The sequence below is a fragment of the Heterodontus francisci genome, chromosome 24, assembly GCF_036365525.1.
Source record: "Heterodontus francisci isolate sHetFra1 chromosome 24, sHetFra1.hap1, whole genome shotgun sequence".
Lineage (NCBI taxonomy): Eukaryota > Metazoa > Chordata > Chondrichthyes > Heterodontiformes > Heterodontidae > Heterodontus > Heterodontus francisci.
The window spans coordinates 61,198,619-61,210,912 of NC_090394.1; the positions used below are offsets into that span (position 1 = coordinate 61,198,619).

The following is a 12,294-nucleotide window of genomic DNA, read 5'->3' on the forward strand; positions in this document are numbered from 1 at the left end:
TTTCTTCTGCAGAATTCCTCAGCACTTATTATTTTCAGCTGGAGCCACATTCTGATTGCCTTGGCGCTTGCTATGAACTTTTTAATACGGTTTTAAATTTAAGGGTAGTAAAACAAAAATGAATCCGAAGAGTGTTAGACGTTTTTCTAGGGAAAAACTCAAGCATGTATATATTGTTAAGTGGGAAATGAATACACAATAGCACTTGTTCATACAGTAACTGTCGCATTTGAATGAACGTAAAAATGAAGGACTCCATTTTATAACCAGAAGTTTTTATTTTATTTCTTTAATATAAATAAACAGATCCCTTTTAATTATTCTATTCCCTGAAAGGAAAGATACCGTAAATGCAAGGTATAGTCAAGTATATGGAATACAATGTAGTGAATTCATGCAATATATATATTATTTTCTCATTCATTTTTTTTTTTAAAAAGGTTATCACCCAAACTTGATCTTACAAAAAGGACAACAAAAATTGCCTGACACTTCCATTCAGTGTAATAAAGTTTTTTAAAAAGCAGAGTTAGACCACAGTTTTCCCTTTCCTAGAATATGAAATTAGGGTTTGGGGCCTTCTGTCAAAACCACTTCTTAGTATATTTTTGTTCTACCCCATTCTCCATATGAAAGCATCTTTGATTCCTAAAACAGAATGAATAAATTTGCTCAAGTTCTTTTCCATTTGCCTTTTGGATCTTGCCGATTCAGCCCATCATTGTTAAATTCTTGAATTATTTGTGGACAAAAATAAATCTATTGTGGAAATGAAGGCTTTTTTTTTTTGGGTATCCAATACAGCAAACACAAATTGTGAAAAAGGTTCTCTGGTGTTGAGCATCATGTAGTAAATCTCCTTTTCTTGATTTGCTTTAACTTTAATGTGTATTGCAAAAGTTAAAGACCCAAAAATTCTTGGGTCAAGACAGGCTGGAAAGTTTGATATCAGTCAAGTGGGGAGATAGAATCTGAAATGGAATATGTCTATGATGAGATTCTGCCCTGGCCTTTTAAATTCCACTAGGGGGGACCACGGTTGAATCGTCTGCCAAATCCCCACTACATCAAAAGCTTCCTTGGGAAATTCTCTTTACATCCTTGAAAGGCCTCATTGGAACTCTCACCATGAAGGTCGTCTGAAAGGCCCCAACCCTTTACTAGACTAAAAGTAACTGAGCTCAGATGGGGCCAATAACCCTGCCTGAAAGCTAAGTGACTCCTTTTGGAGTGAAAACTGTAGACGAGTCATCTCTTCAGTTCTCTTGCACCTTGGGGAACTGCAGAGTTGGCCAACAGTAATCTCGGGGCCAAATTATTGGTAAATATCACACACACTGTTCAACTGTGACACAGGCCAATTTATGATCTCTTTAAATACATTGCTGCATTTAAAACGTCTACAGTGGAGATCAGAAAGAAATGTCGTTTAAGATATAAAAACTTGCAGATAGAAAACAATTCTGAAGTAGTAGTAATAACAGTTTACATTAATATTGGCTTTAATTCAGGTAACTTCCCCTCCCCCCCCCAACCCAAATAAATTCAACAGGTATCATCCAATAGTTCTAATACAGCATTCTTCTGTTTTTAAGTTGGTCTGTAAGTTGATAGCTGTAATCGATTGTGCTATGATCTTTGCATGAAGGAAAAGGCATTAGGAAGACTTGGAGGCGACAGGTAGCAGAAGCAGCCCAGTATCCTCATCAGTAATGGATATATCCAAAGCTTCCTTGTAGTTAATGCGATGTTTGCTAATAGGGTCCACCAGATCTTTCGGGTAAGTGGTCTCATCTTGGAGCTTTTGGGCCATATCATCATCTATTAGACCAGATGATTTTGCTCTGGTTAGTGAATTTTTATCAGATGTGAGAGGGTCAATCAGACCGCCGGTTAAGTATTGTGCTTCTAGATACCGTTCTGCAGCCTCAGGGTAAAGCCAGCCACGTTCTTTAGCCTTAGCAGCTGGAAGCAGTGTCTTGGTTTTAGGGTCTTCAATACCTGTGTAGGCACTCTCTGCATTGGATAGCTTCTGCTCGAGTGTACTATCAATCAGGCCAAGCTCTGCAGCCTTCTTCACACTGTACTTAGTACCGTCATTCACATAGATAATTCCGCCGGTTGCAGCTTGGGCTTCTAGAAGCCTCAGAGCAGTATCTGGGTCGAGGAGATTTCGGTTAGCTGCATTGGTGACAGACATTTTACAATCTGTGTCGACATCAAATATGCCCCCGATTGGCTGCAGTTTTGTTTTAGTTGAAGGGAAGGAGTGCTGTTGGCTAGAACTTGAAGAGATTGATTGATAGTTATCTGCTTTATAGACATTGAAGGAAGCTGGAGAAGGTGAATGATCAGCTGATTGATACTGTGGCTCGTCGGATTTTCCTGACACCAGGACAGCAAATTCTTGGATTGGAATTTCCTTATTCAAATACTGTTTAAATTGTTTCTCGGTAATCTGGCCCCTCTGTAAAGCCTCATCGATGGAATACTTCTCTCCAGATTTTCGATCATGGAGGACTGAGGAAGTGCCAGAAGGACCTTTTACTGTTATCTCCTCCCAGTCACATTCCTGACTTTGAAGGTTGATAAACATGTCCCAGGTGATGAGGCCAAGTCTATATGCCTCCTTTGGAGACATTTCTTTGCCAGTATCTGGATCTATTACTACAATGTGACGTTTTAAACTGTTCTCCCGCTGTTCTCTCTTTATTTTCAATGAGGCTAATTGCTTCTCCAATTTTGCAATTTCATTATCTTTGGATGTTGTTGCCCGTCTTAGGTCATCCAGCTCCCTTTGAAGGGATACAAATCGCGTCTCCATAAGATCGGTGTTACCAGCAGCTGGCGTTGACTTTTCTGACTTGACTTCTTGGGTTTGTTGAATGGTTACCTGTATGTCAGATTGCAGTCTTCTGCATTCATTTACCAGATTTTGGTTTTCCCGCTGCAGTTTAGCGTTCTCCTCTCTCAAATGCTCTATGTCCTTCAGGCCCTTTGCATCTATGAATTCTGACTCTGACATTCTAGCATTCAGGTGGTCAAGTTCATTCTGTAGGTCACGCTTCAGTTTTCCCTCTTCCTCCAAGTTTTTCCGAAGGCGTTCCACTTCCAACTCTGTCTCAGGATCTCTCTCTACTTGAACTTTCTCTGTAACAATATTTTTTTCCTTGACTTTCTTTGTTTCAAGTTCTATCTGTTTGAGTTTTAGGGTCTGAAGATTATTTTCAAGTTCTTTTCGATTTATTTTTTCATCTTCCACATGCAATTTAAGCAGTGAAACTTCTTTTTCTTGGTGAGGATCCTTCTGCAGCACCACCTTTTGCTTAACTGTTACTTTATCTCTGACCTCCTTCTCTTTCTCCTCCATGTCAGTGAGCTTTATTCTTAATCTCTTGACCTCCAGCTCAGCATTACGCCGAGCGTGCCTCTCTACTTCAAGTTCTTGTAGCTGTTCCTCTAAGTCAGCTTTCCGAAACTGTAAAGTTTGGATCTGGGCTTTCAAATTTTCCTTCTGGCTTCTTTCTTGTTCAATTTCGCTTGCCAGTGTAGCACACTCTGCCTTTAAGGTTGGGTCTTGTTCGAGCTTCACAACTTCTTGATGCACCACTTTCTCTCTTACTTGTGCTAGATCCTTCTTCTTCAGTTGGATGTTTTCTTCATTTAATGTTCTCTCTCTCTCTTGTTCCAATTGCTTTTTCTGTTCTTCTACTAGTTTGGCTTTAAGAAATTCCACTTCTTCTTTGGTCTTTGGATTTTCACGGTACTGAAGGACCTCATTGACAATTTCTTTTGTTTGAATTTGAGGTTTACTGTGCTTCAGCATCTCAATCTCTTTTTGTAACTGATTTATTTCTACCTCAGCTCTTTCCACTTGTCGTGATTTGTCCACTACCTCATCCCTTAATCTCTCCAATTCCTGCTCAGTTTCCGGATCAGGTTTGTATTTTATGACTTCTTTTATGTTATCTTTTATCTCAACTTTTGGACCTTTATCTTTTAAATGTGTGATTTCATCGTGGATGCTCTTCAGTTGCTGTTCAGCATCGTTGTACCTTCTCTGCTGCTCAATCAGATCAGTCCTAAGGTTAGCCACCTGAGTTTCAGCATTTGGATCAGGCCGGACAATCTCGCGCACCTTTTCTTGAACAACAGGTTTTGACTTTTCTTCCTCAAGAACCTTGATCCTTTTTGTGAGATCAGTAATCTCTCGATCATGGGAACGTTTTTTGGCCAATTCATCTTCATGTTGACGTCGGAGGTTATTAACCTCCTTCTCCAAATTCACATCTTTCTCCATCTTCAGTACTTCTTTCACCGTCACTTTCTCCTCCTCCTTGGCTTTTTCTCTTTCCAGTCGCATCAGCTTTTCCTGAAGCACTCTTAGCTCCTCCTCTTTCTGCTGCCGTAAGAGACTTTCATGTTGTTTATTGTCCTGGAGACGGTTAAAGTCTGCCTCTAACTGTGGGTCATTTTTTACTTTGAACACCTCTTTCTCTGTGACTTTTTCATGCTCCTTGCTTTTCTCTTCAGTCAAAACATGGAGACGTTTCTGAAGCAGCAAAATGTCACTTTCCTTTGCCGATTTTTGCCTTTTGATCTCTTCAAGCTCCTCCCTGAGTCTCAGTATCTCATTTTCCTGATCCTTGTCCTGTTCAATTCGAAGGACCTCCTTGACCACATATCGCTTTGCAGGGTCTTTCTTCACTTGTTCCAGAGAAAGTAGCTTACGGCGCAAAATCTCCAGCTCATTCTCTAACGTTTTGCTTTGCGTCTGCTCATCTGCTAATGCTTTCTGAACCCTGTGCATCTCCTCATCTAGCTGGGGGTCAGCGATCTTTTTGACAACCTCTTTCTTGACCAATGAGCCTTTGAGCGTTTGACTCTCCAGGACTGAAATTTCTTGCTGTACTTTATTTATTTCCTTCTCCACTTCTTCCCTGTGTTGCATCTCATCTCTCAATTGTTTATCTTGCCTGAAGGAATCATTAGGTGCAGCTGCATAGCTTCTTGATTGAACCTGTTGCTGGATCATTACTGGTTCCATTACTGGTTGCTGTAATGAAAAGAATAGGTCAGCTATGGCTTTTACTGCGTGGATGTTTAGATTGAGTTCAACTTTATGAACTCAAGGCATATTTCACAATGGCCAGAATTTTACATTGGGCGGGAGGCCCTGCCCACCAGCCAAAAAATCGGTGGCGAGCCTGCCTCCCCCAGAACTGGGGAGCCAGGCCAGGTTTTTTTGCTTTCCAGGTCCTTAATTGGTCTTGCTGGGGACTTCCATCTCCTTGAGGCAGGAAGTCCCACCTAATGGAGCTGTCAACCAATCAGTGGGCCAGCACTCTTAGTCCCAGCAACACCACTGGGAGCGGTGGCCATTACTTGGACTACACCCAGCCATTGGGGGCAACTGGAAGAATGACCCCGGAACGCAGGTAAGTTTTCAGGGCCTCAGTGGGGACAATCGGCTGGGCCCCAGCGAGGCAAGAGGGGTTCGTTAGGGATGGGGGAGTCATAGAGAGATACAGCACTGAAACAGGACCATCGGCCCAACGAGTCTGTGCCGACCATCAACCACCCATTTATACTAATCCTACATTAATCCCATTTTCCCTCTCACATCCCCACTTTCCCTCAATTCTCCTACCACCTACTTACACTAGGGGCAATTTTTACAATGGCCAATTTTTCTATCAACCTGCAAGTCTTTGGCATTGGCATGTGGGAGGAAACCAGAGCATCCGGAGGAAACCCACGGGGTCACAGGAAGAACGTGCAAACTCCGCACAGGCAGTACCCAGAACCAAACCCAGGTCGCCGGAGCTGTGAGGCTGCGGTGCTAACCACTGCGCCACTGTGCCCCTCTGTGAGTGTTGTGCGTTGGCAGCAGCCCTCCGTGGGGCACAGGATGCCCAATCAGGATCCCCTCACAGCCCACAAGAAGGCTGCCTGGGTTTACCAGGCGGGGTTCTTGGGGCTTTTGTCATCCGCCCGCCGAGGGTAAAATATCCACGGTGGCGGGTGGAGGCCCTTAAGTGGCAGTTAGTTGGCCATTTAAGGGGCTTGATTCGCCTGGGGTGGGCGGGCCGTGTCTCACTGCCGCCGTCCCACATAAAATTGCAGCGGGCGGGGGTCGGGAATGGCCCCTCACCTCCCACTAAATTTTACGCAGTGGGTCAATAACCAGGGGCATAGATTTAAGGTAAAGGGCAGGAGGTTTAGAGACGATTTGAGGAAAAAAAAATTCACTCAGAGGGTGGTTGGAATCTGGAACGCACTGCCTGAAGAGATGGTAGAGGCAGAAACCCTCACAACTTTTAAGAAGTATTTAGATGAGCACTTGAAACGCCATAGCATACAAGGCTACAGGCCAAGTGCTGGAAAATGGGATTAGAGTAGTTCGGTGCTTGATGGCCGGCACAGACACAATGGGCCGAAAGGTCTGTTTCTGTGCTGTATAACTCTATGACTCTGAGTAATCGATGTATGATAGGAAGCTGTGGATTTTGGCACCATCCATTTGCATTAATCTTTTCCATTTTAAAAATATGGATTACAAGAGGCCATTACCTGTTTCAACAAGCCTTGTGCAAACTCTAAGTTCCGCATCCGCTGGTTGTTCACGGCACTCGCTGCTGCAAATTTGGTGGTTAAAGCAGTTTCCTGTGGGATTGACAACACAATATTATTTTAGTAGTCAGCTATAGAAAGTAATATCTACATTTCAGATACTTAGTAAGTTATAATAAACAGTCCCAATGATATTGCATTCTAGAAGGCGGCTGGCTAGAATGCTAACTTATAAAATATCATCTAAGAGCATAAGAAATAGGAGCTGGAGAAGCCCATTTAGCCCTTCAAGCTTGCTCCACCATTGTGGCACAGTGGCGCAGTGGTTAGCACCGCAGCCTCACAGCTCCAGGGGTCCGGGTTCGATTCCGGGTACTGCCTGTGTGGAGTTTGCAAGTTCTCCCTGTGTCTGCGTGGGTTTTCTCCGGGTGCTCCGGTTTCCTCCCACAAGCCAAAAGACTTGCAGGTTGATAGGTAAATTGGCCATTATAAATTGTCACTAGTATAGGTAGGTGGTAGGGAAATATAGGGACAGGTGGGGATGTTTGGTAGGAATATGGGATTATTGTAGGATTAGTATAAATGGGTGGTTGATGTTCGGCACAGACTCGGTGGGCCGAAGGGCCTGTTTCAGTGCTGTATCTCTAATCTAATCTAATCAACAAGTCACGGCTGATTTTCTACCTCAACTCCACTTTCCTGCACTATCCCCAAAACCCTTAATTCCCAAAAATCTATCGATCTCTGTCCTGACTATACTCAACACTGAACATTCACAGCCTCTGGGGTACAGAATTCCAAAGATTCACAACACTGAGTGAAAAAATCTCTCTTCATCTCAGTCCTAAATGGCCCACCCCTTATTCTAAAACTGTGACCTCATATTCTAGATTCCCCAGCCATATAATGTATATTTAAAAACAATGAGCACATTGTAACACAAAATATCAACTGTATTTAAATAAAAACTGCCTGCTTTCTTCAGACCTGGAGCTGGGAATTCAGAACCTCCTCCCAATCTGTAATTGGTCATAAGGGACAGGCCAAGATAAACTACATAATACTGCCACAAAATAATACATTGTACATTACATAGTACAACACTCTAGTCATTAGTATATGGTTTATAGCATTACAATTTACCATGACCAACACCATGAGAGATTCCCCCGCTTCAACAAAATTGTATGATAGTTGTTAACCCTGTTCACAGTACAGTTTCTCAATTATCTAATCCCAAGAAGTTAACTTGTGTTTCTTCAAGCAGATATCTATCAACGTACAACAAAGCTTTGGTATTGAAACTTGGTGCTTAGTAAAGAATTTACTTAAATCAAATAGGTTACTGTGACGGGAACCATAAAGGGAAGCAATAGGTTCAGGTAAAATGTGACAGTGCCAATGAACTTTCTTTCCCCTCTTTAAAAAGATTTTGAGGGCCTTATGGTTCAAGTACCCTGTTAGTACTACAGTGATCACATTTGTAACAACAAGTACTGGTTAGAATGGAAATGTCAAGGTGGAATCGCAGCCCCAGGCTCAATACTGGGACCACTGCTGCTGTTTTTAATTGACATCAATGACTTGGATTCAGGAACTCAGCGTATACTGGTCACATTTGCAGATAACACCAAATTTGGAGAGGCAGTGGAGTTGAAGGAGGTAGCCTAGAGTTTATAAAATGAGCTAAACAAAATATGCCAGTGTGGTGAACAATGGCAGATGAAGTTAATGCAGGGTGGTGTAAACTCTGCACTTTGAAAGGAGAAATGGACAAGACTCACACTCCATAAATGGTGTTGAAATAGCTGAGGAGCTGGTTGAAAGGGAGCTGGGGTTGTATTTTAAGGTCCCACCATGGATGGGAATGGAGGTAAACGGGGATGAGAATACCAGGCCCAGCCTGCGTGTCAGTTTCCCGATAATTCCTGGTGCCAGCGAGTTTCACCAGCGTGGGTGGAGGGTGGGGAGAGATCCCGCCTGATCTCTTGACAGCGCCAGTCAACACTGTTAAAGAGCTCGTTCAGGGACATATTCTGATTTTGACCAGGGGCGCACAGGCTGCACGTGCTGTCTGGGACAGACCAGGTGATTGGGGGCAGACACACAGCAGGCAGCCTGTCATGGCTGCCCCAGGGAATTACGTGCACCCCATGAAAGGTGAACGGCGTAGAGGGGGACTTGGCAATTGACACACAGTGTCATTGATTCGGCACAGGTTGCGGGGGGAGTGGGCAGCGCTGAGCCAGTGCAAGTGGTTGTCACCCTCCTTGCATTGCAGGTCCATAGAGGAGGGAGCAAGGCTGCCAAACACAATTGGGAGCCACCTGAGCACAAGGAATGCAGTAACTGGCAATGGTGGGGAGGGTACACCAATCTCAGATGCTGGGTCCAGTGATAGTAAGCAGTATGCTCCACAGGAAGGCCCATGCCCCTGGCATCAAGAGGGCAGATGAGAGGAACTAGGGGCAGGAAGGACATGGAGGCCATAACCTCAGCATAGGAACTACTGAAGACAGAACTACCTTGAGATTACCAAGAATCAGTACCGCAGGAGACTGCGACCCTCCAGGCAAATGGTCACAGACGTCTGTGCCCTCATCGCCAAAAACCTCACACCTTGTAGCACTGGTTGCTATGCTAGTAGCCATCAAAGGCATAGTGGCCTTGAACTACTTCACTTCTGGATCCTTCCAAGGATCAGCTGCAGACCTTGGTGACATCTTGCAAATAGCTGCACACCACAATCCTGCAGGTCACTGATGCCCTATTTGCTGGAGCTGGACAGTACATTCAATTCCAGACAGACTCCACTTCGAGGAACAAAGGGTAGTAAGTGTCAGCTCCATCACTGGATTCCCCCAGGTGCAGGGCATCATCAATTGCACCCATTTGAGCCATCAAGGCATCCAGTGACCGCCCGATCAGAATCATCAACCGGAAGGGCTTCTACTCCTTGAATGTTCAGCTAGTCTGTGACCACAACATGAGCTTCCTCCATGTGTGTGCTCGCTTTCCTGACAGCTGCCATGACTCCTTCATCCTCCACCAGTCCAGGCTGCTGCAGCTCAGATACTCTCTCTGTCAGAGGGGCCAAGGCGGTCAATGATCCCTCTGTACTGCAGCATTCTGCAGTTTCTCGCCATTTAAATAATAATCTGTTTTTCTATTCTACCTGCCAAAGTAGACAACCTCACATTTTCCCACATTATACTCCATCTGCCAAGTTTTTTTTATTGGGAAGGCAAATGGAATATTGGCCTTTATTGCAAAGGGGATGGAATATAAAAGTAGGGAAGTCTTGCTACAACTGTACAGAGCACTGGCAAGAGCGCACCTAGAGAAATGTGTACAGTTTTGGTCTCCTTACTTAAGGAGGGATGTACTTCCATTGGAAACAGTTCAGAGAAGGTTCACTAGGCTGACTCCTGGGATGAGAGGTTTGTCTTATGAGGAAAGGTTAAGCAGGCTAGGCTTATACTCATTGGAGTTTAGAAGACTGAGAGGTGATCCTTTTGAAACGCACAAGATTCTGAGGGGGCTTGACAGGGTAAATGCTGAGAGGATGTTTTCATACAAGGGAGAATCTAGAACTAGGGAGCAGAGTTTCAAACTAAGACGTCTCCCAATTAAGATGGAAATTGAGGAGGAATTTCATCTCTAAGGGTTGTTAGTGTTGGAATTCTCTTCCCCAGTGAGCAGTGGAGGCTGGGTCATTGAATATATTCAAGGCTAAGTTAGATGATTTTTGATTGACAAGGGAGTCGAGGGTTATGGGGGGCAGGCAGGAAAGTGGAGTTAAGGCCACAATCAGATCAGCCATGATCTTATTGAATGGCTGGGCAGGCTCAAGGGGCTGAATGGCCTGCTCCTGCTCCTATTTCTTATGTTCTTAAGTGCGTCCACTGAGAAATAAGGGAAAAATTCAAGTGCTGGAGGCGATGCAAGGTGAGAACTCTGGAATCATTTAAGAAGCAGTTAGATGCAGTAATGGGCTGAGGGTATAGGATTCATCTGCAGGGATAAATTAAGCCAAATTGAGCCAAACGGCCTTGTACGCACACTGATACTTCCCACAGTGTTTGCGGCATTTACACAGAGTTTTTGTGCCTTAGTTCATTGACTGTTGAGGAGAGAAAAAAAATCTAGTTCGGGGCAGAAGTATTCAACAGTCTTTTGAGATCATCCAGCCGACCATTGGTATGTTGCACAATTTTCTATTATCACATAACACCATTTTCTATTGATGCTTTTCATTTCAATAGATAGAATCTTACAGATACTAAACACAGCTCTCAAGATTATGCATATGTACTAACCAATTTGAAATAGTTTCAGTTGCCATGCCTGAGAATGAAAAGTCTGTCCTCTTTCTATATTCAGTAGTTAAAACATACAATTTAAGCAATTCAATCAACAGAAGTTTGCATCAGGATTTCAACATAGTGTATAATTTTGTTACACAGGCAATATCAAAATATTTACCTCATCTTTAATCTTGTCAGCTGGTGATGTGAATTTTGGTCTTTTGGAGGACGTTTGCGCATTGTCTGGGCTGATCAGTGATTTAAACATCTCAGCCTCAAGTTCATAATCCTGCGATCAGGCCATGAGACATGCAGAGATGGAGACAGGAATAAGAAAAAGGGAAAAAATGTGAATGATATTCTTCTTGTATTTATAAATAATGAAGAGTTAAATCAATTTCTCAGAAACTTATAAAACCAGACATCAAATATTCATGCTCTAGAAATTCACGAGTGAGGTAATATGGCGGCTGCTGCACTTCTGGTTCGCAAAGAGTGTGCGCTTCCTGCCTGCCCTATCGGCGGCTTGAAGCCATTTAATGTCCCGAAAAGGTGACGAATAGGGAAATTTCTAGACTGAAATTCATTCTCCCACCTGCTTGTGTGTCTTACTTCCTGAAAACATCAAACAGAAAATCTAGATTAAACTCTCGATCCCACTCACTGCCTCAACCATGTCCTGACACCTGTCTACCTTTGGACTTGGAAAAGATAATGCTAGTTATGAATAGTCTACAGACTATAAAAAGGAAGCAACATTCAAGTACAATGGATCGAATGCTTGCAGCCACCATTCTTAGCTAGCTGACAGTCTTGTCCTCACTATATCAGTTTTCAGCATATTTACTTACCTTGGCTGCTTGCTGATATTGCTGTGCATTATTGGATGCTTTTACAAGTTCAGGCTCCTTGTTGGTAATATCTGTTAAAACACGCTGGTTGAAAAGAGAAGAAGATTAAGGTTAACACTGTAAGAATAATGCAACTCACTGGAGGTCAATTATAAATGATTGCCTTTGTTTGTAAAAAGACTTAATAGGTGTATGCAAGGACTTGTTTTTTAAATCAACATTGTATGGGAAGGAGGAAAACCCTCAGATCAGTGACTCTAATCTTCCATATCCCTGGTACATTAAACCTCTCCTGAATACATTTTCAAAATAAGCTTCTCTAAAATGAACATATGTTATGAAATCACTATGCTTACATGTAACAATTTCCTTGTCTTAAATGCTTCGTGGGGAATAAGCAATCTCTTCATATTAAGTTTGGATCAAATAGGGGAAGCAGTTGTCTGGGATGATGGCTCTGGTCTACATTGACTTGGCACTGGAGAGGGAGTCAGCTTTATGGCCCATTGTCAAAGCCCTCACGAGGACTTGAATCAAGCACTTTGTAATGAGCATATCTGGTA

General features: G+C 43.2%; 1 protein-coding gene across 2 annotated transcripts in view; it reads right to left on the minus strand.

Annotated features, from left to right (window-relative positions):
• Positions 1 to 264: 264 nt before the first annotated feature.
• ppl (periplakin) overlaps positions 265 to 12,294 on the minus strand; it is a 70,642-nt gene continuing 58,612 nt past the window's right edge. For both annotated transcript variants that reach the window (XM_068056370.1, XM_068056371.1), the window contains exons 20-23: positions 11,732 to 11,815; positions 11,059 to 11,169; positions 6,574 to 6,666; positions 265 to 5,056 (exon numbers count right to left, since the gene is read on the minus strand). In XM_068056370.1, the coding sequence (XP_067912471.1) occupies positions 1,658 to 5,056; positions 6,574 to 6,666; positions 11,059 to 11,169; positions 11,732 to 11,815 (3,687 nt within the window). In that variant the 3' untranslated portion in view covers positions 265 to 1,657. The remainder of the gene's footprint in view (positions 5,057 to 6,573; positions 6,667 to 11,058; positions 11,170 to 11,731; positions 11,816 to 12,294) is intronic.